Source organism: Takifugu rubripes, chromosome 7 (assembly GCF_901000725.2).
Source record: "Takifugu rubripes chromosome 7, fTakRub1.2, whole genome shotgun sequence".
NCBI classification, from domain to species: domain Eukaryota; kingdom Metazoa; phylum Chordata; class Actinopteri; order Tetraodontiformes; family Tetraodontidae; genus Takifugu; species Takifugu rubripes.
In genome coordinates, this window is record NC_042291.1 from 15,493,066 (window position 1) to 15,519,136 (window position 26,071).

The 26,071-nt window shown below is 49.6% G+C and overlaps 2 protein-coding genes across 3 annotated transcripts; both read right to left on the reverse strand.

Annotated features, from left to right (window-relative positions):
* Nucleotides 1-18: 18 nt before the first annotated feature.
* On the reverse strand, nucleotides 19-5,378 carry LOC101073935 (U4/U6 small nuclear ribonucleoprotein Prp3). Of its 2 annotated transcripts, none has more exons than XM_029838652.1 (17): nucleotides 5,188-5,378; nucleotides 4,684-4,837; nucleotides 4,177-4,307; nucleotides 3,845-4,012; nucleotides 3,700-3,771; nucleotides 3,366-3,589; nucleotides 3,168-3,286; nucleotides 2,900-3,087; nucleotides 2,641-2,807; nucleotides 2,066-2,145; nucleotides 1,835-1,978; nucleotides 1,649-1,748; nucleotides 1,434-1,547; nucleotides 1,237-1,355; nucleotides 901-978; nucleotides 762-817; nucleotides 19-652 (listed from the first exon to the last, which is right to left on the reverse strand). In XM_029838652.1, exons 2-17 carry the CDS (start codon nucleotides 4,826-4,828, stop codon nucleotides 503-505), a joined length of 2,055 nt encoding a protein of 684 aa, XP_029694512.1. In that variant the 5' UTR covers nucleotides 4,829-4,837; nucleotides 5,188-5,378; the 3' UTR covers nucleotides 19-502. The 2 variants fall into 2 exon arrangements, with proteins under 2 accessions (XP_029694512.1, XP_029694511.1); XM_029838651.1 differs by having other exon boundaries at nucleotides 3,168-3,298.
* Nucleotides 5,379-10,794: 5,416 nt separating this feature from the next.
* On the reverse strand, nucleotides 10,795-16,654 carry LOC101073711 (circadian-associated transcriptional repressor-like). The gene is made up of 6 exons (XM_003976157.3): nucleotides 16,467-16,654; nucleotides 14,623-14,969; nucleotides 14,448-14,523; nucleotides 14,065-14,143; nucleotides 13,674-13,857; nucleotides 10,795-13,585 (listed from the first exon to the last, which is right to left on the reverse strand). Exons 2-6 carry the CDS (start codon nucleotides 14,965-14,967, stop codon nucleotides 12,989-12,991), a joined length of 1,281 nt encoding a protein of 426 aa, XP_003976206.1. The 5' UTR covers nucleotides 14,968-14,969; nucleotides 16,467-16,654; the 3' UTR covers nucleotides 10,795-12,988.
* Between the last annotated feature and the right edge of the window lie 9,417 nt (nucleotides 16,655-26,071).

Below are 26,071 nucleotides of genomic sequence, written 5' to 3' on the forward strand. Positions count from 1 at the left end.
TGAAATAAACCACACAAATCGGTTGACTTGTTTATTTAAGGCGGAAACCGTAACGTTAGCTAATGATGAGCAAATAAAACTAGACTCCAAACAAGAAGTTGCTTGAGAAAAAAATCCACCTGCAATTACAACAGTCATTTACCAGTGTTCTACAATTACAGGTTTATTGGACATGTTTGGCTTAAGATGGCAGGTTCGCTAATTATTAGTGGGTTTCCCACATGACATGTTTGGAGGGGGAGGCAATAAAAGAAGATCTCCATCACAGTAAAGTCAGTCACATTGACTGAACAGCCAAACCCAGGGCCAGGTGCAGGAACACACAGTTACACACACAGTCTGTCCCTTAATCTTGCACAAACCCACACAGGTTTATTGTTTAGCCACTTTTACACTCCAGTCTATTGGTGAAACGCGTTTCTGTGCCCGGTCAAAGGCAGCAGTATGGGAATATCGGCTGTCACGAAGTGGGTGGGAGCAGCGTCGCGGTCCCAAGCGGGTTTCAGTCATCTGAGGTTTCCAGTACGCTCAGGCTGAGAGCCAGGTCCCAGTAGTGTTCTGTGCCGTGCTTCTTGAAGTGTTCTCGGGCCATACTCTCCGTGGGACACTGCTTGAATTTCATATCCCCATAACTACGTTCTTTAGCTGTCCCCTGGAGAACAAATGACAGCTTTTATCATTGCTAGTAGGTGAAAACGCAATCCGTGTTAGCGGGACTGTGAAGAGCAGCAGGACGTAGCAAAAGCAGACGTTTGTCTCACCTCCCAAACCAACCAGCATTTGTTGTTCCTCTTCGTGTCATCGTCATTATCTGGATCTGGGAGCAGGTAAAAGCATCCATCAAACAACACAGAGGTACAACACTTGGCACAAGGCTGCGGCGTGCGGGGGGGGTCTTACCGTCTCTTTTACTGCTGTGTTCCACCCATTCGATTCGGTGCAGCATCAGCCTCTTGAACTTTTTCTGAGATTTGGGCCCTAAAAAATTGGGAGCGTATAAACGAATCTATAAGTTGTGCATCACAGGATTAGTAAGGGTAGACAGGTAAGACTGGTTAGTGAAATCTACAATGGTATCATCTAAACTGGTTTTTTTTTTTTAGCATATATAAAAGCTTCTCCTCGTCCCCTTCATAGTTTTCAGTTGTTTCTGACCATAGATGTAGTCAGCAGATTTATTTAAGCTATGATGTTTCCTGGAACACAAAGGTCTAGTCCATAAAGGTTGAGGCCTACCTCCCTCCACCACGACTAGGTTGACATCTTTATGCAAAACCACCGTTCCTGACAGGTACAGCTGGTTCGCGTTGGCCTCCACCTTAAACTTCTTAGCCGGATTCTGCAGGTTGCGAATCCTGTATGAGGAAACGGGATTTGTTTGAACCAGGCAGGCTTCACTTCCTGTTTCCTGCGCCCTTTCCACCATCACACACCTGTACACGGCAATGTGCACGCCGTCAGAGAGGTCCTCCTTTATCTTCTTCACCTTCTTCTCTTTCCTTTGCTCTGCTGTGAGCTTGCGGGCTGCGTTGGCTTCCTCGTGAGCCCTGTGAACGGAGGACAGGAAGGTTGAGAGCTACAGGCCAGGTCTCAGATCAGCGCAGGACGCGAGGAGGGGACAGAAAGACGGAGGGAGTCGGATTCTTACTTCTGTCTCTTGGCCATCTGCGCTCTGACGTGAGCCTCCACCTTGGTGGGGTCCTGAACGGCCTCTGTCCCCAACACTCTCATCAGATTGGAGATACGCACTGGAGGAGACAAGCAAACATCGGTTACGTCCATCTAAAATGGCGACCATGGCGTAATTAATGGCAAATCCTTCATCCGGGGATACCTTTAGGTTCTGGTGGAGGCATCAGCCCCAAACGGACTTTCTCCTGTACTTCTTTTTGTGCCTCTCTTCGCGTTTGTCTTCTCAGTTTCTTCTGTTCCTTCTTCGTCAGGTAAACTCCCAGCGTTACTTGTTTATTCGTGTCAACTACAACAGTCGTAAATAATCTCGTTACCTTTCGAGTACGATGTGGTTTGTAGGCACCCTGATCATAAAGATTTAACGTTGACTCACCAGGAGGTCTAATTTGTGCAGGGTGCTCCACCAGGTTGGTCACACCAAATAACTCCACCTCATCGAAATTTGTTTCTGCTCTATAAAAGAGAAAATTAAAATGTTGAAAGCGAGAAACAGCTCTCCCCGATTCATAAGCTCTTTATGATAAACATCTGTTTCAGCTGTAAATAAAAGTGAACTTGAAAAATAATAGGCTACCTTTTCATAAAAATGTGATGATTTTACGTCATATTGTTGTTAATGTCGCAGTGCATTCTGGGTAATCACTCAACGATCAATCCAGTCTCGGCCACATCTTTTTATAATCTGCACATTATTTTTTTTAAATCTTTTTCTTGTCTTTTTCTCCTAGGCTGAGACTCAATATTTGCCAGGTCCCAGAATGCATTGAATCAAAACAATTGCTACCTATGTAAGTCAAAATGTTTTAAATATTTAGGGTTTTATCCACAAGTAAGTTTTCCACATGTGACCCACTATAAATTGTGATAAAGTAGGACAATAGCCACCCATTAAGGGCAATAAGTGGTAATACAGGTATAGAAGTGAAGGGCTTCCGTGTATTTTCTTACAAGTTAATGTATGACGGTAGGATGAAGGAGTCCCACCACTCCACGTTGGGAATTTCACCATCTTCGATTTCCTTCTTCGGAGCGATCAGCGCCAGCTTTGTCGACGCGTGGATGCCAGTCTTCTTGGCTGCCTGGGAAATCTCATTCTGTAACCTCTCGAGCTGAGCCTGTTTGACACCAGAATCCATGAATAAAAAGTTCCTTTGTAGCAGAAGATTCAGTCAACTGAGGTAACATCATATCACGGGGATAACACAACCTTGGTTCTAATTCTCTGGGCGATCTTCTCAAAGCGCCCCTGCTCGTGGAATTTGAAGCCTTTGCGAGGACGCTGGGCTTGATTGAGAGTCACGCGGTTGTCGAAGTAGGACGTGGATTCCAAGTCTTCCCCCGGTTTCTCCTTCAGCTGCTGACGGAACTGCTCTCTTTTTACAGCACGAATGTTCGCTACAGGGACGCAGATGGGCACAGGTGTGAAACGCCGTCGTCACCGGAACAAGAACGCAGGTTGAATGAGGTCAGGGTACCTTTCAGTGTGGGCATGCGGTGTGTCAGCTCAATTTCTTTGCCAGTGGCATCTACAGTTCTTCCCTTGTCATCCAGAATAAGAGGCGTTGGCTTGGTCACCTCTTTGGCTTCGACTTTCCTATTAAAAACGCTTAAATTGAAAACACCGTGTTTACTGTCGTTCCCTTAAAAGTTCTTTCTACTGAGACGTTACTTACGGGGGGGCAATTCCCATAGCATGTAGATTAGCTAGCGCCACGAGGTTGTGAGGCCCAGTGTTTCCCAAAGCTCCGAGGATGCCGGGTTTCATGGATAACTGGGACTGTATGCGGGCCTGCAGCTCCGCAGCCTTGCGGGCCTTCTCGATGGCGTCATTCATGAAGCTGGCGGCCTTGGAGGGGGCGATGGAAGAGGCACCGCCTGCAGCTCCACCGGTTTGGGACTATTGTGTTGGAGAAGGCAGCCGCCGGTCCGACAAGGAAAAGGATATTTGTTACTTAAATAAACACCCTGGAAATGTTGACATTTAACAATTATTGAGGGAGACGTCACCGAAGAAGAAAAGGTCAGTTGTTTCTTCCTCTCTTCTATCTGTTTTGTGGCAGCCTCCATCATCTGTTTAATCTGGTGACAGAAAGAACATATTAGTAGCTGTAGAATGTTCATCACAGAAACAAAAACAGATATTATCCCATGCCTGCAGTTTGGTGAGCATGCCGGGGCTCTCTGTTGGGGGTCCGGGTATGACCTCGGGCTCGTCCACTTCCTCAAAATGAGGGACCCGTTTCTTCTTGGCAGTGACTCCATCTCCTGGCCCCCGAGCTTCTCGCATGGTAACAGTTTCAGTTTCTTCACCAAAAGCATCCTAAAAACCAGTCAGACAAACAGAAACACACAATTACATTAAGCATTTCTATTCACTCATTATAATCGATCATTATAAGCAACACTTTCCTGACAAGAGGCTACAGTTAACCCATAATTTACCTTATCTTTATATTGAGTTTTCAGTGGCATACAAATGCTTACCTTAAGGTCTCTCTTACGGATCCTTTCTCCTCCATCTTTGTTGCTACGGGAACTGCGGCTTTCCTCGACGGCTTCAAAAAGACGCTCGACAAACCCTCCAGCAGAGTCATCGAGAAAAGGACGCAGCTGGTCTTTAAAGACAGAAATGTTCAGACTTGTTGCCAGTGTCACAATAAAAACATTTCAAAGTTTTAGAAAAAAACAAAGAATAATTGTGTGCTGCCAACTAGATTACTCAACATAAAACCACAATTAAACTGTTTAATGAAGCTTGGTTTTGATTCCCTGCTTAGTAAAACCCCCTTTTTACATATGCACGAACTCAAGATGATCTCCTTGGGATTACACCAGACTTGTCACGAATGTTAAAGATACTGAGGATGTGTGGGCAAGAAAGATAACAAATAAGACTGAATAAAACCAAGGACTATATTTACGAACACATTTCCCATTCACAGAAGCACTTGTGACAGGCTAACACTCGAGTCTTGGGTTGTTCATATTTACCTATAGTCTTCCGTTTGTCCAGGCCCTTGCCAACACAGTGCAAAGCTGCTGTTACCACCGTTGGCTCTGAGAATCCCAGCACCTTCTTTACAGTACGCTCCACCCATGGTTTTAACTCCTCCACCTCCCGTTTATTCAGCGACATAGTCCAAACCTCAAAGAGTCAAAAGACATATGATATATGATGGTTCCAATTCTTCACATTTTCCAGAGCACCATTCCATGGCTGAAGCCCGCTCTCATTCACAGTCAGAAGCATCAGAATCCCAGAAACTTCACAAACAATATAAATCACTATGTGTCCAAAATAGCTGCGTAGTCCCACATAACACCGAGAACGTAAAACTTGCAACCCCGAACAGTATAGTGTTTTAAATTACAATAGCATTCCCCTTGACCACGGTGCCTAGTTTAATCTTTATACTGCCCGCTAATTTTCTTAGCATACCGCAATCAACGAGCTACAAGCATTCGGGAAACGTGTGGCCTTCTAAGCATACAAACCTTTAGATTCTGCTTATTCTTTTGTCTGGCTACCAATGCTCAAGACGTCAAACAAAAATTATTGTGTTCAAACTTAATCCACTCAGCCTGATTGTTGTTTTTACAAAACTTTCTTTCTAGTTACGCCGTGCAGACAACGTTGCTAATCTAAAACCCGGAAGAGGAAATGGTAACTGTTTCTTCCTCGTGACCTCTTTCCGGACAGAAACGTAATTGCTCGTTGTCGCCACCTAGCAACAATAGGAAGAACTGCATGCTCTACTTGGAACGAGTAGATTTTGCTATAGTGTATTCTTTTATAGTTGATATACTGTCTTTAATTTAAACAAAAGACTAAACATTATCCAACACAACACATGTATTTTTGTAAAAAATATATTTACATGTTTAGACACCCTGGGGAGATCAGGAGGCATAGAAAATGGCTTTTATTTCAGTTTGTACTTAGAATAACAGGTCTCATTCTGTGTGTAATGCGAAGTCACCCTTTGCTTTGGGCGAAACACCCTATAAATAATGTTAATAAACAGATTTGTTGGCCAAGTTATGGGTGAAAATTCATTTGAATTAGTTCTGGAAAAATACATTTCACTGGATGTTAATAAACCGCTTTTTATCCCAGTTATTGCAGGAAATGCAATTCAATTAAAACTCACTCACTAATCCAAAGTAGTCTTTAAACCAGTGCCTTTGTGGTGGAAGGGGGATTTCCTATGCTAACTATGTTAAGAGCCTCCCTTAATTTTTTTTTCTCCAATGTTGCGTGATGTGGGTCATCGGAGTGCATTTGTAGTAGCGTGAGCACGAACGCAAACCAGTGCCTGAGGCTTTACCAGTCTGCCATCACCCCCCCACAGCCCCCACAGCCCCCACCTCCCCCAACAATCCACCACTCCATCTTTTGACTCACTGTGCTCCAGTGCCATTTACAGTAAATCGTTGCCGGGTTGAACTGTATTCAATCAGCAGATCATTTGCCAGACATCGTGTCAGGGTTGCCCTGACACGATCTTTCCCCCTTCACCCGAATGTAGAAGAGGAAGAAAAGATCATGCAGTCATGCACCCAAAAAGTTCCGTATTCGACACAATGACAAAGGGGACATTTCTTTTCTCTTTTATTAACAACACAGGAGTTCATGGATATCATGCAAAAACACGTAAAGCGTGTTCAGGGCTGCTTTCCGGACCCTTGGTGTCACAATATTGCTACCTCATGAGTTAGAAGACAACCTGCCTCCTCAGACATACGATCGACCCAAATGAAATCTCCTCCATAAGGAAAGTCGCTACTGACGCTCCCAGAAGTTGCCAAATGACCTCATGACCTCATCATGGGATGGACCAATAGCGAGCAAAACATTAAATATATAATCTATATTTATTAAACTGCAAATTATCATTAAATGTTTTGGTTTGGGGGGTGCTTTCGATGCTTTATATGACTCCACATTGATCAATTTTGTCCTGTTTGTTCAAACAGGATATTGGAGTTAATAAAGACGACTGCTGCTTGGGATGGAATTGCCAACACTATACCGAGCCTCCTCCTGGCTGGCAAAATTATCCCAAAGAGACGCTTTGGAAGTGTTAGATGTGCTCTTAAGTTTATAACCCTGTCTTCCATTTGAAGCCTCAAATTAGAGCAACACATGAAAAAATGGACTATAAATACAGTTAAATAATCTTTACAAGCCATAGAAATTGTAACTGTTTGCAGAGGCAGAGAAATTCAAGTGTCTTGTTTTCAATAACTTACCTTGTTATATTATTTTTTTCATTCTATGGTCTTTTTACTGTGGGTGAAGTTGATCTCACCAGAAGTGTAGATGCCTCCTGCACTTTACAGAGTGAGGGGTGTTGATGTAGGACTCTAACTTGTAATATAGAACTTTTGCATCGCTGTACTTGCGCTACTTTCACATGAGTAAAAGGGCAGAATACTTATTCCACCACCGCGCGTCATCATTTATTTACCAGGTGAAAACAAAACAAATGCTAGCGTGTTAGCGCATGTCGCAGAGTGGCGCAGATCCTGTTCCTAGTGCATGTGCATCCTTGCCATCATCATCCTCGCCATCATCATCATCATCACCATCACCATCACCATCATCATCCATTGATTACACAGCCATCCTAATGTACATTTGAGGTGCTGTTTTTCACTTGTTTACCTGCTGCTGTAGCCCAAATATGTCTGAAACTGATGCGCACAGATTACGACACCTCGGCTCACTGCCCAGGGGGAGCAGAGCTGCTCAATTCAAACCTATCACTTAACGCCACAGTATAAAGGATTGTGATGTTGTGAAATGTGAGCTTTTTCCAGCACACCAAGCCTCTTTGTGTATGTTGGGATCCACTTTCCCCTGTGGCCTTTTTGTGGCTTATTTGACAAAAAGAAAAAGAAGCAACTCTGTCTTCAAATCCTTAAAACCTATACTGGGGGGAAAAGACAAAGGTCGAAGCTTTAAGGTGTAGAAACATCTATTATATAGGTAGATTATTGACCTGCTTGTTTTAAAGATTACTTTGAATCTTCTATTTTATCATCATGTTTACCAAATCCTTTCTAAATTCTAAAATCTTGTGCATGTGTGTATGTGTGAGTAAACTGAACGTCTAGCACTGCATAATAACATAAACACAGCAGCACATATAACATCGATACTGTTTAAAATGTGCTTGAAAATATCAAAATATCCCAATATCACAGACGACGGCTCAGACGGGAGGAGAATACACAGCAACCCTCACAGCTTTCAGAATCAATTCCTATTAAGCGTTCTCATAAACACGGGGCTGCAAACACACGCTCATTCAGATTCACACCCTGAACTCCACGTTGGTACCTCACATGCACGCCCCCCACCCCCAATACCAGCTCTATTATGTAATGACACCTCAGCACATAATGTAACAATACCATCACTTCGCTGTACCAGCCCAGCACACACACACACACACACACACACACACACACACACACACACACACACACACGTGCCTGTACTCCCCCTGTGTTTTTCGCTGGTCTGTTGAACACAAACAAACACATGCACAGTAAAGCAGCATCATGGCCGCCTTGAGGGGATTAATGTACGAAACGTTGGACAAATGAGCATACGAGCGAATTCCAAACAATCACGGCCGTCTCAAGTGTCCCCTTTCATTTGTTAAACGCGTTGGACGCTGCGACTTCAGCCGAGAACGTTTGTGTGTGCTGTCGCACTGCTATTAATATTACGTAATTGCATAATTTATGACTCTGGATGTTCCCCTCGTTCCATCAACCAGCTTTTTGATTCATCAAGTGTTTGGTTATGTTATATTTAATCACGTCGACCCAGATTTTACTTTGTTTTTTTTTTCACTGTATCTGACAGGGACAGTAAATCACCTCGGAAGATAAAAATCTCCCGGGACTTCACACATGAGCTGCCGGGGCCTCGACGTGCGTATCGGTATCAGAGCGCACGTGCAGATACCAAATCCCCAGTTGTCCAGCAAGAGTGTAATCTTGCATGTGCTCTCTCATTCAGAACCCCTTCAGTAGCTCAGCCCATACACATGGTGTTTCCTCTCTATGGTGCTCCTGAACAACAGTGGAGTAGCGTCCCCCCCCCCCCACCGAGAGCACATTCAGGCCAAAGAAACAGATAAGGATGTTATTCGCCTGTGGCTCGGGTGTGTCCCAAATATCACGCACAATGTCAGGAGTTACAAGCACGTGCGTCCTTGAGAACAAAGTCCTTGTGGCTCCTTGTTTACCCCCCCCCCCCCCCCTTCGGTCGCAGGGACCCCCGATGGAGGTCATCCTGCACCTCTCCAGCATTCTGCCACCAAGGCTGCTCAGTAGTAGCCCTGATTGCATCAAAGGGCCGTTTTAATGAGCATCCAGGCTGTTTTGGCACTAGTTGGTTCCAAAACCCCCTGAGGTGCGTGAGTAAGAGCGTGTGTGTGTGTGTGCGTGTGTGTGTGTGTGTGTGTGTGTGTGTAAAGTCACAGCGCAGCCTCACCTCACGTGAGTTTGACTGGGAGAGTTATGGGGGGAGGGGAGGCTGGAATAAGTGAATAACTACCTCATTGTGTCGGTCCCGTCCGCGCTCCCAGAGCCACCCAGCAGACAGCCTCAAATCACCAACCTGTCAGGGCAAATGAAGGAAGTGGAGCCGCAATTAAAGCCCGCGCGGCGAGGACTCGGAGGGGCGGTAAGTTAATTACGTGCAATCCGATTGTCGCGCGCACACATGCTGGATTAAACGGACACATGCTTTTTTTGGACAGCGCCTGACAAAGTCAGGACAATGGGGATACTATTCCCAATTAGCCGAGCGGAAACTTTGTCTTAAACGTGAAGGAGCAGGAAACTGAGCGCACGTGGTTGGAGGAGGTGAAGAGAAATGTCAGCATAGGCACATCAAGAGGAAAAACATGGATCCCCCTCTTCTTAAAACTAACTGCCCCTCCACGCGTCATCCTCTTCAGTGTGATGTTGTTTTCCTCTTGCCCCTCATCCTCATTTCCATCCTCCCGAGGAGGGAGGAGGGGGCAGAAGAGATGGGGGATCCGGGCAAGGGCTGCTAAAAACTGCATGGATACAAGGGGGGGCCGAGGGAGACAGAGGGAGGGAGGGGGGAGGGCTTCTGTTGTTGTAACGCAGCGCAGTCAGTGTGTCAGAGATGGGCCCATCACGAAACCGGTGCGTCAGAGCATGCGCAGGGGAGTGGCACGGACGCGCCGGGGTGTTATTAGAACTGTGCGTATGTGGCACGGGTGATTTCATCCCGTCTGAGCGAGGAGGAATCAGACCACACCCTCCCCAAATTCACTACTCTCCTGCCCCTCGGCGCACATGTGCACGAGTGCGGTGATGGAGTGGACACAAAATGGGGGATGGCTCGTCCTCTTTAAGGTTTCATATCAGGGGCTTCAGATTTTAACTGCAGATTATGACATCATGAAATGTTTATTCTCTGGAGTTAAACAGAAGTAAGTATTTATGAATTTATTGCTTAAAATCTCGGCCGAAAAAGGTTTGATTTAACCTATAGAACATTTTTAAAATCAAAGAAAAGAACCCAGCCTTTAAAAGGGGATCCCTGATTAAAAGGACCCTTGAAGGACCCTTTTTCTGGTCCGGTGACCAAGGTCAGACATTAACCTTCCCTTTTAAGGGCGTGAACCTGCAGATTTCACTCATGGGGGGACAGAATTGTGGCACTACTGCATATTTTCTCTGGACCTGATGAATAAACACCCCCCCCCCCCCCCACACACACACGCGTACGTGTGTTATGTGCACTTACACTCTATAGAAGCAGCTGGTTGCAGGATCAACTCCCCCCCCCCCCCACACACACACACTACTGCCGGTCAGATTATCAGGCCTGTGGAGTCACACCCTGCTGCCCCTCCTGCACGCCAGCCTGATTCTCTTCATCACCCCCCGCCCCCTGACTGCCCCCCCGCCACACACTAACAAGTCAAAAATGTGCAGTTTGCAAATCTGCACCCCGTCGACTTGCACATCTGTTCAGTGAGAGCTTTTACCCCCCCAAAAAGTCCAAATCAAAATGAATGAAAGCTTAAAAACAGACAGGCACGCTTTACTTTCTCCAAGAAAAATGTTGTTTATTAAAATTACTGTTTGTTGTTGAGAGCAAGTAGGCAGAGCATTATGGGGGGGGGGGGGAGCTGAAGGGGACAGAGTTGAGAGAGAAACGATACTAACGGGATTGAGGGAGATGAAGGAGAATGAGCAAGGGCAGACAAGTGCAGTGGAGGGGGGAGGGGAGGGGAGGGGGGGGGGGGGACTACTGTCAGCTTTTACAGTTCAAGGCAGCTAAAACAAACAAAGACGTGTCGTCACAGACCGACGAGCAGTAAAAAACACGCAAGACAGAACGATGAAAAAATAAGTGCAATCAGTTTCTCTGTCACACCACAACTGTAAAAAAGGTGGGAGCCGGGTGGAGGAGGACCCCCCCACCGGGGGGATCAGTGTCTCGCGGGCCGTACCGGAACACCTGCTGGGTCAGACAGCGCGACACCGGATCTGAAGGTTCGTCCACTCGCCCCCCCGCAGACAGAGGCGGTGACGAGGAGGCCGCCGATGGCTCTGTGTTCACACGTGGTGCTTTTCCAAGAGTTTGGTACATGAACTTCCCCTCCGTCTCTGGGTCGTAAAAAAGAGCCGCCCGTAGCGGATTAAAAAATATTTACAATATGATTGCAGTGCCGTGAAATTCAGACGAATGCAGTGAGCCCCCCCCCCCCCATTGGACATCGACTGTAAATAACAACTGGAATTCAGATAATAGCAGCAGTGCAATGTGGTGCAAATAAAGAGTTCCTCCCGTCCATTTATACATTTTCAAGTTTCTTTTAAGGGCGCCAGCTGTCAATGTGGTTCAAACCGTTTGTTAATTTGCTCAAAAACAGGATAAAAGGATAAAATAACAGAACGAGACAAAGCAAGTCGCCCGTGCTGTGAGTGTGTGTTGGAGAATTAGGCCGGTGGGATTATCTTGGTTATGATCTGAAGTCAGATCACCAGCGCCGACGTGATTGTGGGTCAATGAACGCTGCGTGTTGGAGCGTGAAGAGCTGGAGCAAGACTACGTGTGGGCTTTCCTGACTGAATGTGTTGGGGTTCGTTTGTTTTTCACAACGCAACATTCAAAAACGCAGTATGAATGCACTGAGAGCACCAAATGCTGAACACATCCTATTTGGTAAAAGGCACAGTAGTCCGATAATCCAATCAGATTTCGCTTCCTTTTGTCTCCACATTAAATAAACTGTCAACAGCATTTCCAAACTGATGGCCGAGCTATGCTAGCGCACAGCAGGCGCTAACTCAGCTGCCCAATAAATAAATACAAACAATAAATAAATGCAGTGTCCAACCTACACATGAATAAATTAACAGTGGGACTGGAGAGTCACTGGTGGAGGAGTGGTCCCTGTTTTATTGAACCTCCAGCTGGTCTTCCCTTGAATTTCCTGTTTGCCGTCAGGTTGAGATCGGGCGGAAACACGTGACCCACGACGTCGCAGCTCTAGTGATTGTGATTTCCGATGTCACTCGTCCCGACGCCGGCCCAAACAGTTCCTGGGTTACATTCTCGAAACGATGACGTCGATCTTCCACGGCTGATGACTCTCACATCACTCGTACGGCACAACGCTGCCTTCTGAGTTCCTCCCATCACCAGTGACTAAAGTTCAGTCCCTTCGGTTTCCACTTCAAGCCAGTTCTCTCATTTCTATCTACAAATGACTAGAAGCGTGATTAGAATTGCTTCGCCATCGCACGCAACCTCTGAAATGTTCATCATCTCGTCTAATATGTGCATGTCACACAGCTTCGAACGTCTCCAATATTCGCTCTTCATCGTTGAGGAGAAACTGGGGTTTGGATGTTCTTCAACACAGCACATCGCTTCAGGACTGAATCTGTAAACAGCCTGTAAGGTTGTAAAGTCTCTTACCCCCCCCACTCTTGTGCATTTGATTCGATTATACTACAGCATGTAATTGTGTTCACCAATTACAACTCGATTCATCCCAACTCGCTGCCCTTTGATTCGAAGTCACTTCTAATTTTGGTCTTGTTGTGGCCTTGGTGTGTGTGTGTGGGGGGGGGTTGTGGATGATGTCCCTACAATTTGTTCTTCCTGTCTTTCATGCATCTCTGATCAAAGGCCGTCAGCCTCTTTCCTCCTTCCTGCCGCAGCAGCTCTAAATCAGGTGGCGTAACAAAGCGAGGCTGCCGGCACTTTGCCCGGCGCGGCGCCTCAGGTCTCTAAGGAGGCGGAGCACCCCCCGGGCAAAGGCTTGGGTGTGGCGTGAGATTGGTTTTGACCCCGAAAGGTCTCGTTGCTCTCGCTCTGGTGTCCAGCGGCAGGCTGGCTTTGGCACCGGGTCGGCTTCTTCGGGGCTTTTGGGTGCCTGTTGGGTGTGGTCGAAGAGACGGAGCTGTCTTGGGTAGCTGGACTGCCCCGCCTGCTGAGGTGGGGCGCTGCAGCCATGGGGTGACTCTCGCTGCTACCTGCCACCACAGCGCCCTCATGTGAAGGGCAGGCCTTCCTCGGAGACAGGATGGGGGCGATATGAACCCATGTGAGGTTTGGCTCAGAGCTGTGACCTGCTTTGTATTTTGACAGAGTGCCGAGTTCCCCTGCACCATTGTCCCTTCTGCGTGTGTCCTGATTTCGCTGGCTGTTGCCGGCCACATCTGGTGAAGCTTGGCTCGCTTCAGAATCCAGCGATGGTGGCGCGCGTCCCTCCGTTCCACGAAGCTCTCCCCTCTCCTCTGAACTGAGACGAGGGCACTTGTAGAGAACAGGGGAAGGCGTGGGGGACTCCGTGCCCGTCCAGCTGAGTCTACGCTTCTAGAAAAGGAAAACACGGTTTATTTCTAAACGAAGTGAATATAGGACACACCAAAAGTGTCTAACGATGGCGCACAAGTGAGCTCACCTTTACTGGAATATGTAGCTGATCTCTGTGCTTGTGTGGCGGGATGGAACCCGAGGAATCTTGGAGGGAGCGAGCAGTGAAGGCAGTGATGCTGGAAGATGCCGACACAGGCTGCGCACGGATATGTGGAAACCAAAGTTTAAGCATGACCTCCACCTGGAGCAGAGTGTTCAGGTACTTCTCCCTGCAAATGAGAGCAATAAAAGTCAGATGGAGCAATTCTATTCTACAGAGAAATAATTGGAGCGTCATGACGCTGCATACAGACGACCCTCTAAATGACAGTGATGAAACAATATCTCCCTTATGTTAAAATGTAACCAAGCTTATGAAATATGGTCAACATCATTAGCAGAGGTGGGAGGGTTCCCCCGTGCCAATGATAACTCACCCGCTGTTAGGTCTTTGCAAAACCCCGACGATCCTCTGGATTCGATCCATGGCAACGCTCTGCTGGAAGCTACTCAGACCTGTCAATCAGAAACGTGACAGCACGATCAGCATTTGCATTGCAAGTCTGCGGGACAAAAATAACGCAAACACAAGGCAAGAGCCTTCGTCTCTGACGCGCACGTGTCCACTACTTTCACTTTGCCGTATGAGTAAACTATCGGGAGCTGACGAGTCAGCGTAAAAACATCAGCGGCCCCGAATGTGCTGCCGCACTTTGGATGTGGTCAATACCGCACAAAGGAGCGAGGCTGCTGAGATGATATAATCCATGTTCAGCATCGGCAAATTTAACTGCTGCCCTGCAGTCGGAGCGATGCTTACCTCGGTCGAATCGTCCCGTCTTCAGTCCATTCAGCAGCTCCAGCAAGGGCCTGACAAAACCCTGTAGCTCAGCACACTGATGGAAGGAGGCGGAGAAAAGGTCAATTAACCCAGAGGTTGAGATACACTTTGAGGTAGATATTCTGTCAACGCTGGTTTCTCCACAGTTTCTTACTTTCTGAGCAAAAAGCAGGTCTCCCTGAGATTTGGGAGCCGGCCTCGTGTTATTGTCCAAGCTTGCGTGAGCCGCCTTCCTGCCCGTGCCCGACGGATACGACTCTTCCTCTTCCTCTTTGTCCGTGAAGCTGTCGCAGGTCCACTGAGACCTGGGGCTCTCCAGATTTTTGTCTCCCTTGGCTGCAGCCCTGCCAATGCCGCCGATGATGACAGAGGAAGAGCCGTCTGTCAGGAAGACATCTGCGTCGTCTTCCGCCTGCTCGGAGTCGCTGAACAGGAGGCTGTCGCTGGAGCTCAGGGAATCGAAGGAGGGCTGAGAGGAAGTGCTGCCCTGGGACTGCATTTCTGTCGGGGTGTAAGAGGAAGGTGATGAGAAACAAGGAGCCTCAACAGCAGCATGCTTTGAGCTGTCACTGACCCAATATTGCAAACTGACAGACGAGAGTGGGTGGCTGTGTCAATAAAATCTCTCCAAAGAACCCCTCCGCAGTTAATAAACTCACATTTCCCCCACCACGCTATCAGACCCATTTATTCAAAATGGTGGGTATGGCAGTGCCCCAGTTTAACATGGTGCAGAGCGGGACTGGGGGTAGGCAGTAGGCACACAATGGTAGTGCATGTCTGGCTCTCATTGAGGAGATTGGAGACTGGAGAGAGGAGCAGAACGTGAGGGGGATGGGAGCTTGTAGTCTAGTGAAATCAGAATAGCAGCCTCTCTCTCTCTGCCGACTGCCTCTGGTGCTCTCTCGATCTCTCTAGCCCCTCCTCCCCGTCTCAGGCTGCCTCTCCACCCCCCCTTGGATATACACACAAACCACTCTCCTTCCTGTACGGCTGCGTTTCTGTATGCCTCTCAGCTTATCCTGTTCGTTATGCACACTAGCCTGGCTGCCTCGCTTCCTTTCCTCTTCTACGGAGCAGGCCTGCTCTTCCTCCACCTCCTCCTCACTTGCCTACATTTTTTATCTTTTTTTCGACCACGTGCCTTTCTCAAATTGCTCTTTTTTGCACTGTCTGTGTAATCTACCTGGTCACTGATCCAGCCAGCACACACAGGGGGAAATTAGTGGATAAACAGGAACACACACACACACACACACACACACACACACACACACACACACACCCCTCATCGTGCCAGAACCGGAACACTCCCAAATAGATTTTTGAACCATACCAGTGCCCGCACAGACAAAATCAGAGAAGGAACCATCAACTGAGTCTCCACAAAGTCTCTGTGTGGATATTTGCACACACCAGTTTGATTGTCCTGTCCAAAATCTGTTATTTGTGTCGGATCGTTTCCTTCCCCTCCGGGCATTCATTTGTGCAAGTCAACAAAACTGCAATAAAAAAAAAGGCCCAACATGTGCTTCCAATGGTTCTTTCCCAGTACATTCCACAGCCCGTGATGGCTGGGATGAGGACGAGGAGGTGGGGAAGATCAGACGGGAAAGTGATGGCACATGTGTCTGGAGGCGATGGACGGTGCTGACAGGTGCCGACGGGAGCACCAGGCTGCCCAGGTGTGTCGGCCCTAAAAGGTGCCCTCACCGCTCACTAAGGAGCCACGGAGCTCCATTTGGAATTTGTATTACAAGGATATTTCAAACATCGGTAGTCAGGATGTTGAACAGAAACAACAGTTCAGTTTTCTAGCGACACGAGCGGTCCTGGAATCAATTATGAACCGAAACGCGTGGATTTGGAATGAACGGCGACCGATAAAACACGGGTATTTAACGAAGCGGGGCGCGTGCGGGATGAGGCGGGCAGGAAATTCCGACGTGCCAGCTCAACTTTGGGAAACAATTTCAATAAAACGTCTAAAATACTCACCGTCGGTGGCGTGCGGTTGAGAGCGAAGCTGTCCGAAAGTATAAAAAAGAGCGGTTTAGGAGGCGGCCGTTTCAGAATAAGGTCCGTAGCGGGAGCAGCATCCGTGGGGCCAGAAGCGACTCTTTCACGCGCTCCACCCGGCCGTTCATGCGCCTGTAACTGCGCGAGCCCCTTCTCGAGACAGTTTACGAGCAGCAACATGTGCGGGAATCCACGTGCCCAGCTTTTCAGCGCATTCCATTGGTCGCCGTGACCCCGGTGGCGCGCGCCATTGGCCGACGCGTCCAGCCAGTGGTCGCTTTGGAAGGCGCTGATTGGACGGCGGTCGGGGCACTCACGGCCACGCCCACTCATGTGTCGCTCGTGTGTACGGAGTCGGACCAGGCTGCCTTACTACAGGAGCGGGTGTAAACACACGCACGCACGCACGCGGCGTACGTGCCATGGAGGCATATGTTCCCTACGACCGAGCTCCCGCCTCCACCAAACAAAACGCAATAAAATAAGAAAACCTTACGCAACTCAGCTCTCTAAATAATATCAGCTCGTCTCATATACTGGATGTGCAAATTTATGCAATATAAAATAAATAGGAATAATGAATTGGGACAAAAACATTTCTCTCTAAACGCGTTGGTGACTCCTCTGTGATGATCTGGACATATTTGTGAAATATTAACATGAGTTAAATTAGAAACGGCCCTCGGATAGTTGCAGCATCATTATCAGATGTGAGTCCTCTGTGTTCCTGTCTGATGAAGCTGTTTGCCTGTAACAAACTGTGCTGCATTCCGCCCTTGAGAGAAATCCTCTTGGTTCAGCAGCGGGTATTAAAGGTCAAATAAATACATTTATTTAAAAAATACTTCATGCTACTGTCTTTGGTTGAAACACTCTCTTATGCATCAAAATGAAAAGCATGAGCGCGACACACACGAAGGTCAGTTTCTGGGTCCATAATTTATGGCCAGGTAGTCACCTCTACCATTAGGTTAATGGCAAGTGCAAACCCTCTGACCCTCCCCTGAAACGTGAAGAGAATAATAACACTAAATGTGCAGATTAACCGCAGAGGCATCAAATCCAAAGACGACCATTTTTCTCTGGTTAAAAGATGCTTATCCACAGGTGACATGTGAAATGTGAGAAACCAAACTCAAACATGAGACTGGTGAGACTGGGGGAAACTGGTGTAAGCTTGCTTTCACGTTGGTATGTAGCTGCTCCCATCCCCCTCTGTACATACATATAACATACACTCCACCAACCGACCCCTCAACCCAGTCCAAGGAATACGTCCTTGTTTGACTGACAATACCGGACTTTGACCCTAGAAGGCCCCTTGGGGTTGTCAACAACATGTGAGTAGGTCAATCCCTTTTTTAGTCTCACAACACAATAATGTTCAACCTTGGTGAATGTGTGTCTTGGAAAGGTTGCTGTTTGTGTGTACTTAGGCACCAACCAGGTCAACAGAAGTAGCTTTCCACCCCCGCTGACATTCCTGTGCAACACACGAACCCAGCGCACCTCCTCTAAGTTCATAGGTCTCTGTGACCACCCCCATCATTTCCATCGTCTCAGCTTCCTCCCAGCTCGGGTACCATCCCCCACCTGGTTTCTGTTTGGTTTTGCCTTTTTTTTCTCGCCATCCTCTTCACATTACCCCACCTCTTGCATTGACTTGGTTGGGAATTCAATAGGAGTGACCATGTTCAGCCTAGCCCTATAGATTAATTAATTCAAAGTGCATCATCAAGTGCATCAGAGTGGTCCAAAATGGCAAATTAATTATTCTTATTTATTATAAATAGGGTGATGCAAATATCTGCATGATGTTATTTATTGCTGTGAGATTTCGATATTAAATGCTAAAGAAAAAGTCCCAAATGATCCAATTTTCCAATGACAAGACAACAAATTTAAAAAAAGCTAATGGTCTTTAAGCTGGTTTGATAATGAGAGATGAATTATCCATTATATTACTACTCACCTGTAATGCACAAACACGTCAGGTGAGAACCAGATGACAACAAAAATCTTGGGTGACAGAGACACTGGCCATTGTTGATGCACAGATCATATCCTGTTTCACCTGAAGACCTGGGTGGCAACTACTGACATGCTGTCGAGTCCTTTCTGACACTTGTCTGCCACATTTCCACCCCACCCACCCTCACATTTAACCCTTTTGGCAAAAGAACACGAAGAAATGCTTATTCACTTTAAATTATGTAAGTATTTGGAAACCTGGGGCCGATTAAGATTCCCTTTATGATAAAGATTCCTTTAATCAATACATTTATAATTCTCCTTTCTCCAATATAAATCACCGAAACGGACTGGTGAACTCATGGAGCTGCTGGTCTGCCAATTCAATTTGGGATGAAGGCCGAAGAATATTCTCGATCGCGGAGTTTGCTGCAGCGTTCTGCCCCGTGCTCACATTTATGGAGACGGAACATGTGTTCGGTGGCATAAACAGAGGGACGTTCACATGCGGGAGAGACGCTGCGCTGCTAAATTTGTGAATGAAATCCGGAGACACGCCCCTCGCGAAGCCTCCACCAATGGCGAACAGAAAGATTCAAACCACGCCCTCCGAGTGGAGCGCCCAGCAGCCAATCAGATCCCGACAAACGGCATCACTGTTGCATAATTTGGCTGAAGCGCTTCACGTTTAAGCGGTGAAGTGCACAAGAGCCGAGAGAAAGAGGAGGAACAAGAGGAGGAACATGGGCTGCAGCGTCACCCATCTATCTGTCTGTCTGTCTGTCTGTCTGCCTGCCTGCCTGTCTGCCTGCCTGTCTGTCTGTCTGTGATGTAACATTTGCCGATTTATTTTGCGTATTTGAAGTTTATGCTGTCCCGTGTGTGACACAATCTCCACCAAAGAACCCTCAAGTTAGGCGACAAAAAGAAGAAGAAAACCTTCCGAACAACAATGGGAAATATTATATAATATTAAGCCCTTAATTCTATATTGCTGGCTATATTTTACACTCTCAGATTAAAAATATCAGTCTCTGTGTCTTTCTATTTATAGAAACATATTACTAGTTTTATCTTTTCCTAATTTATTAAATTACCCGTGTAATCGGAAAGAATGACTCAGAGCCAATTATCTATTTTATGGCGAGAGTGCTCCCTCTAGCGGTTAAATTTAACAAAGCATTACTCCCCGTAAAAATAACATGAAAATATTACATAAACCACATTAAAGCACTCGGAGACTACATTAAAATAACTTTCCGAGTTGCTTTGCTGGCTGACAGACAGACGCTGGCTGTCACGTTACCTTCAAACAACGTTATTAATGCAAATACCACCACCACTACTACTAATAATAATAACGGTGTTACGCTCGAGAGGACTGGCGGTCAAGTGTGGTGGAACCCCAAAGAAGGCAGACAGACACGGGAATTAAAAAAGTAAACTCTGAAGGTTTAATGAAGCAAAAAAAAAACCAGGAGGGAAGAAACAAAATGAGAGAGGCCGAGACAAACTATAGGTGCGTGATGCGGCAGACGAACCAAGTTCGAGATCCAGGGGCGAGAGTCTGTGGGAGAGTCCAAGTGTCCAGAGGATAGGAGAAATCCGTCCGAGGAAGGGGAAGAGGAAGAGGTCAGAGGAAGAGGGGCTAGGAAGGTTGCAGAGGAGTCTCTGGAAGACGCAGGGAGACGCAGGGAGTCGCTGGGGAGCCTGGAGAGATGCTGGGTCCACGGGACGTGTTGCCAAAAACATCAGTAAGATCAAGCACTGGCCTGAGTGCATAGGGGCCTTTTATGGGTGCAGAGTCGTTTGGACGGATTGGGTGCAGCTGCAGGAGAGGGCCCAGGTGGTGGTGGTTGAGCTGATTGCCCAGGAGGAGGTGGGGCCAGAGTAGGAGTCACAACAGTACCCCCCCCTTACGGGAGGCACCGGACGACCGCCCAGGAGCATCCGGGTGCTCCCGGTAGAAGTCTTCGAGGAGGGAGGGGTCAGCGAGATAGGATGGGGGCACCCAGCTCCGGTCTTCGGGGCCGTAACCCACCCAATCCACCAGGTACTGGAAGCCCCTTCCCCGTCGGCGGACCGCCAGCAGCTTGTTAACGCTCCACACCGGCTCTCCGTCCGACAGGACCTGTGGGGGAGGTGGAGTCGGAGCAGGAGGGGACAGGGGGCTGGTGGAGAAGGGTTTAATGAGCGAGACGTGGAAGACCGGGTGGACCTTGAGGGCGGCAGGGAGATCCAAACGGACTGCAGAGGGGTTGACGATGCTGCAGATGGTGTATGGACCAATGTAGCGGGGGTTCAGCTTTCTGGAGGAAGTCTGCGAGGTCTGGAGGGGCAGGTCCCGGGCCAACAGCCAGACCTTCTGGCCAGGCCGGTAAGCAGGGGCCGGCCTCCTTCGCCGGTTGGCCGAACGCCGGGACTGCTCAGTGGCCCGCAAGATGGCTTTGCGGGCAGTCTTCCAGATGCGCCTACATCGGCGGAGATGGGCCCTGGTAGACGGCACTGCGATCTCCAGCTCCTGCTGGGGGAACAGAGGGGGTTGGTAGCCCAGGAAACATTGAAAGGGGGACATACCAGTAGCAGAGCTCTCCATGGCGTTGAGGGAGTATTCCACCCACGGCAGGAACTTGGACCAGGAGGCAGGATTGCTGGTGGTCACGCAGCGCAGGGCCGCCTCCAAAGCCTGGTTGGCCCGTTCGGCTTGTCCGTTGGACTGGGGGTGGTACCCAGAGGACAGGCTGACCGTGGCCCCAATCCCCTTGCAGAAGGCCTGCCACACCCTAGAAGTGAATTGGGGGCCACGGTCAGAGACCACGTCAAGGGGGATCCCATGGAGACGTACCACGTGGGAGACCAGGAGTTCAGCTGTTTCTGCAGCAGAAGGGAGTTTGGGGAGGGCGACAAAGTGGACCCCCTTGGAGAAGCGGTCCACAATGGTCAGGATGGTGTCGTTCCCCTGCGAGACGGGGAGGCCCGTCACAAAATCCAGGGCTACGTGAGACCAGGGTCGACTGGGGACGGGAAGGGGGTGCAGAAGGCCTGCTGGCGAGCGATGGGAGGCCTTGCTGCGGGCACAGACCGTGCAGGCGCCCACAAACTCCCGAACATCCTCTTGGAGGTTGGGCCACCAGAAGCGCCGCTGCACAAACTCCGCCGTCCGACGCACGCCCGGATGGCAGGCGAAACAACTGGAGTGGCCCCACTCTAGCACCTGCGGCCGGACGGAGGAAGGCACGAACATTCGGCCCTGAGGCCCGTTCCCAGGATCTGGCTCGTCTCTCTGGGCTTGCTCGACGGCCGTCTCGATCGGCCAGGAGATGACCCCTATGACCCGGGCCGGGGGAACGATGGTGTCAGGGTCCCTGGGGACGCCGGGGAATTCCTCCGGAAACTGGCGGGAGAGGGCATCAGCCCGGATATTCTTGGAACCAGGACGGAAAGTGAGGGTGAAATCAAACCGACTGAAGAAGAGAGCCCAGCGGCCCTGTCTGGGATTGAGTCTCTTGGCCGTTCTCACATAGGTCAAGTTCTTATGGTCCGACCACACAAGGAACGGGTGCTTTGCTCCCTCCAGCCAGTGTCTCCACTCCACCAAGGCTCCATAGACCGCCAGAAGTTCCCTGTTGCCCACATCGTAATTTCGTTCAGCCGGATCAAAACAGCGGGAAAAGTAGGCACATGGGTGAATCTTCTGGTCTGCCTCGGACCGCTGGGAGAGGACTGCCCCGATGCCCGCGTCCGAAGCATCGACCTCGACGATGAACTGCCGAGCGGGGTCTGGATGGGCGAGCACCGGAGCCGTCGTGAACCTGTCCTTGAGGGCCGAGAAGGCGGTCTCAGCCTCCGGTGTCCAGGCGAAAGGGCGTGAGGTGGAGGTGAGAGCGGAGAGAGGGGCAGCCACTTGACTGAACCCTTTGATGAACCGCCGGATGAACCCGGCGAACCCAAGGAACCGGCGAAGCTGAGTGCGGTCGGTGGGGCGTGGCCACTCCACCACAGCCTGGATCTTGGCCGGATCTGCGCGCACCCGCCCCTCCTCCACGATGTAGCCGAGGTACCCCACTGAGGCGGAGTGGAAGACGCACTTCTCGGCTTTGATGAATAGTCGGTTCTCCAAAAGCCGTTGTAGGACCAGGCGAACATGCTGGTGGTGCTCCTCCATGGTGCGGGAGAAGATCAAGATGTCGTCCAAGTAGACCACCACAAAGACGTTGATCATGTCCCGGAGCACATCGTTGACCAACTCCTGGAAGACGGCGGGGGCGTTGGAGAGGCCGAAGGGCATGACCAGGTATTCGAAGTGCCCGAGGTGTGTGTTGAAGGCGGTCTTCCATTCGTCCCCTTTCCTGATCCGCACCAAGTGGTAAGCGTTGCGGAGGTCTAACTTAGTGAACACCCGGGCATGAGTGAGAGGCTCGAACGTGGAACTCATAAGGGGAAGAGGGTACTTGTTCTTAACGGTGATGTTGTTAAGTTTGCGGAAGTCGATGCAGGGCCTCAGGCCGCCATCCTTCTTGGCTACAAAGAAGAAACCTGCAGCTAAGGGGGATGACGATGGTCTTATGATCCCAGAGGCAAGGGATTCAGTGATGTAGTTGCGCATCACCTCCTTCTCTGGGATGGAGAGATTGTAAAGTCGACCCGTGGGGTAGGGAGCCCCGGGGAGGAGGTCGATGGGGCAATCATAGGGCCGGTGAGGGGGAAGGGACAGAGCATTGTCCTTACTGAACACTGGGGCTAAATCATTGTAGATAGGGGGAACACCAGTGAGATCCGGGGGAGTGAGCGCGGGCCTGGGATTACTGGATGGAGAGGGGGCGGAGCGAAGGCAGTTGGCGTGACAGGCCACGCTCCACCCCAGGATCCGACCCGAAGTCCATGAGATGTGGGGGTCGTGCCTTTCCAACCACGGTCTTCCTAACACGAGTGGAGCGGTGGGGGCGTGCAAAACCAGGAAAGGTGTACTCTCTATGTGATTACCCGAGAGTGTTAGGGTGAGTGGGATGGTGCGATGCGTGATGTTACCCAGAGAGCGGCCATCGATCGCCTGGGAGGACAGGGAGCGATCGAGAGGAACCAGGGGAATGCCAGCTTGACGCGCGAGAGAAAAGTCCATCAGGGACTCATCAGCCCCAGAGTCAATGAGAACACTCACCGGAATAGACTCCTTATCCCAGGAGAGAGTTGCGGGGAAGAGGCGGTTGTGTTGCTCGGTGGGTTGGGGAATCACAGCTCGGCTCACCAGTACTCCCCCTACTGGTGAGCAGGCCCTTTTGGTCGGACGGGGCAGGCTTGGATGAAGTGGCCGTTGTTTCCGCAGTACAGGCACAACTGGTCTCGGAGTCTTTGCTCCCGCTCCTGCCGTGAGAGACGGGACCGGCCGATCTGCATGGGTTCCTCTCCGACTCTGCGGGAGGAGTGAGCTGGGATTGCAAGAGGATGTGAGGAGGCGGGGCGGCAGTGCTGGTAAGGGAGAAGTCAGGGACAGAGGAAGTGCGGTGGGAGAGTTGGCGGGTAGAACCGCCCGCACGTTGGGCGCGCTCCTGGCGGCGCTCCCGTAGTCGTTCATCCATCTGGAGCGAGAGGGTGATCAGCTCGTTGAGTGACGAGGGGCGGTCTCTCACAATCAGGTCCTTGATTGCCTCACTCAGGCCCCGTCGATAGACGCTACGGAGCGCGGTCTCGCCCCAGTGGCTCTCTGCAGCCAGGATGCGGAACTCAAGGGTGTACTCCGCAACTGACCGTGACCCCTGCTGGAGAGCGAGCAGACGACTCGCGGCGTCTTCACCGTAGGTGGGGTGCTCGAACACAGCCTTGAACTCCTGTCGAAAGGCGCTGTAGTCTGAGGAGAGGCGGGGGTCCAGGTCGACGGCAGCTATGGCCCAGCTCAATGCCTTGTCGGCCAGGAGGGAGGTTATAAATCCAACCTTGGCCTCGTCGGAAACAAATCTGGAGGGCTGATGGCGGAAGAGCAGCTCACATTGGTGGAGGAACCCCTTGCCCAGGTCGAAATCCCCGCCGAACACACGGGGGCTGGCAAGGTTGGGCTCGGCTCGGGGAGAAAGCGGGAGAGATGGTTCTGATGGAGCAGCCCCACCGGGGTCGCTGCCTAGCTTCTGAATAATGGAAGCCAAAACGGTTGCCATGGCGGACATCTGGTTGGAGAGGGCGGACAGGGTACTGGAGGTGGTCTGGGAGGAGCTCTGGAGCTCGGAAATCTCCCCCTGGATTGTGGGGAAGGCCTTGGTTAGCTCCGACTGAAGGGAGGAGAGCTGGGCAGAGTGGGCCTCCACTCTTCTTTCGAGGGGGGAGGGTAACGTGGGGGGTCCTAGGGTCGCCCGGCTGCCCCGGGGTTCCACCTTGACTCATCTTGGCTTGATCTTTCTGTTACGCTCGAGAGGACTGGCGGTCAAGTGTGGTGGAACCCCAAAGAAGGCAGACAGACACGGGAATTAAAAAAGTAAACTCTGAAGGTTTAATGAAGCAAAAAAAAAACCAGGAGGGAAGAAACAAAATGAGAGAGGCCGAGACAAACTATAGGTGCGTGATGCGGCAGACGAACCAAGTTCGAGATCCAGGGGCGAGAGTCTGTGGGAGAGTCCAAGTGTCCAGAGGATAGGAGAAATCCGTCCGAGGAAGGGGAAGAGGAAGAGGTCAGAGGAAGAGGGGCTAGGAAGGTTGCAGAGGAGTCTCTGGAAGACGCAGGGAGACGCAGGGAGTCGCTGGGGAGCCTGGAGAGATGCTGGGTCCACGGGACGTGTTGCCAAAAACATCAGTAAGATCAAGCACTGGCCTGAGTGCATAGGGGCCTTTTATGGGTGCAGAGTCGTTTGGACGGATTGGGTGCAGCTGCAGGAGAGGGCCCAGGTGGTGGTGGTTGAGCTGATTGCCCAGGAGGAGGTGGGGCCAGAGTAGGAGTCACAACAAACGGTAATGATAACAAAAAATAGTTGTAATTTAATGTATATCTGTAGGTGTTAGATTCCATTCATCTTTCCTTATATTGATGTAACAAGCAATTAGGCAACACCATTCTAGTGGGTTATCTTTAATATCACATATTAACATGCTTCTTCTGTGATTTCATTGGACACAAACATTATATCATTAGTATTGTTTAAAATAGCAACCTGCTTTTTTTGTAAGAAAAAAAGAGCACAATTCTTACATGTTGTAGTGTCTTTTTGTCAGAAATGTTAAGTTATGATGGCTGTCATACATCCTGTCCTCACTAAGTCAGTATTCTAATGGTTTATAAAGGTTTATAGAATTAACAGTAATAATAACAGTTGAGATGCTGGTCAATGTGCACATTGTTTGATATAGCAGGTAATTATCAAAAATTATTAAAAGTTCTATTCTTCCTCTTTTAGTTCCACTAGTGACTAGTCCTATCCTTCAGGTCCCAGCTGCACTGTGTTAGGTCTCTTTCCATGGACCCTCTCACTGGACCCTCTCACTGGACCCTTATTGGACCCTCTCCCTGGTCCCTCACTGGTCCCTATCCCTGGACCCTCTCCCTGGACCCTCACTGGTCACTGGACCCTCTCACCACTCCATATCCCTGGACCCTCTCCCTGGACCCTCTCCCTGGACCCTCATTGGACCCT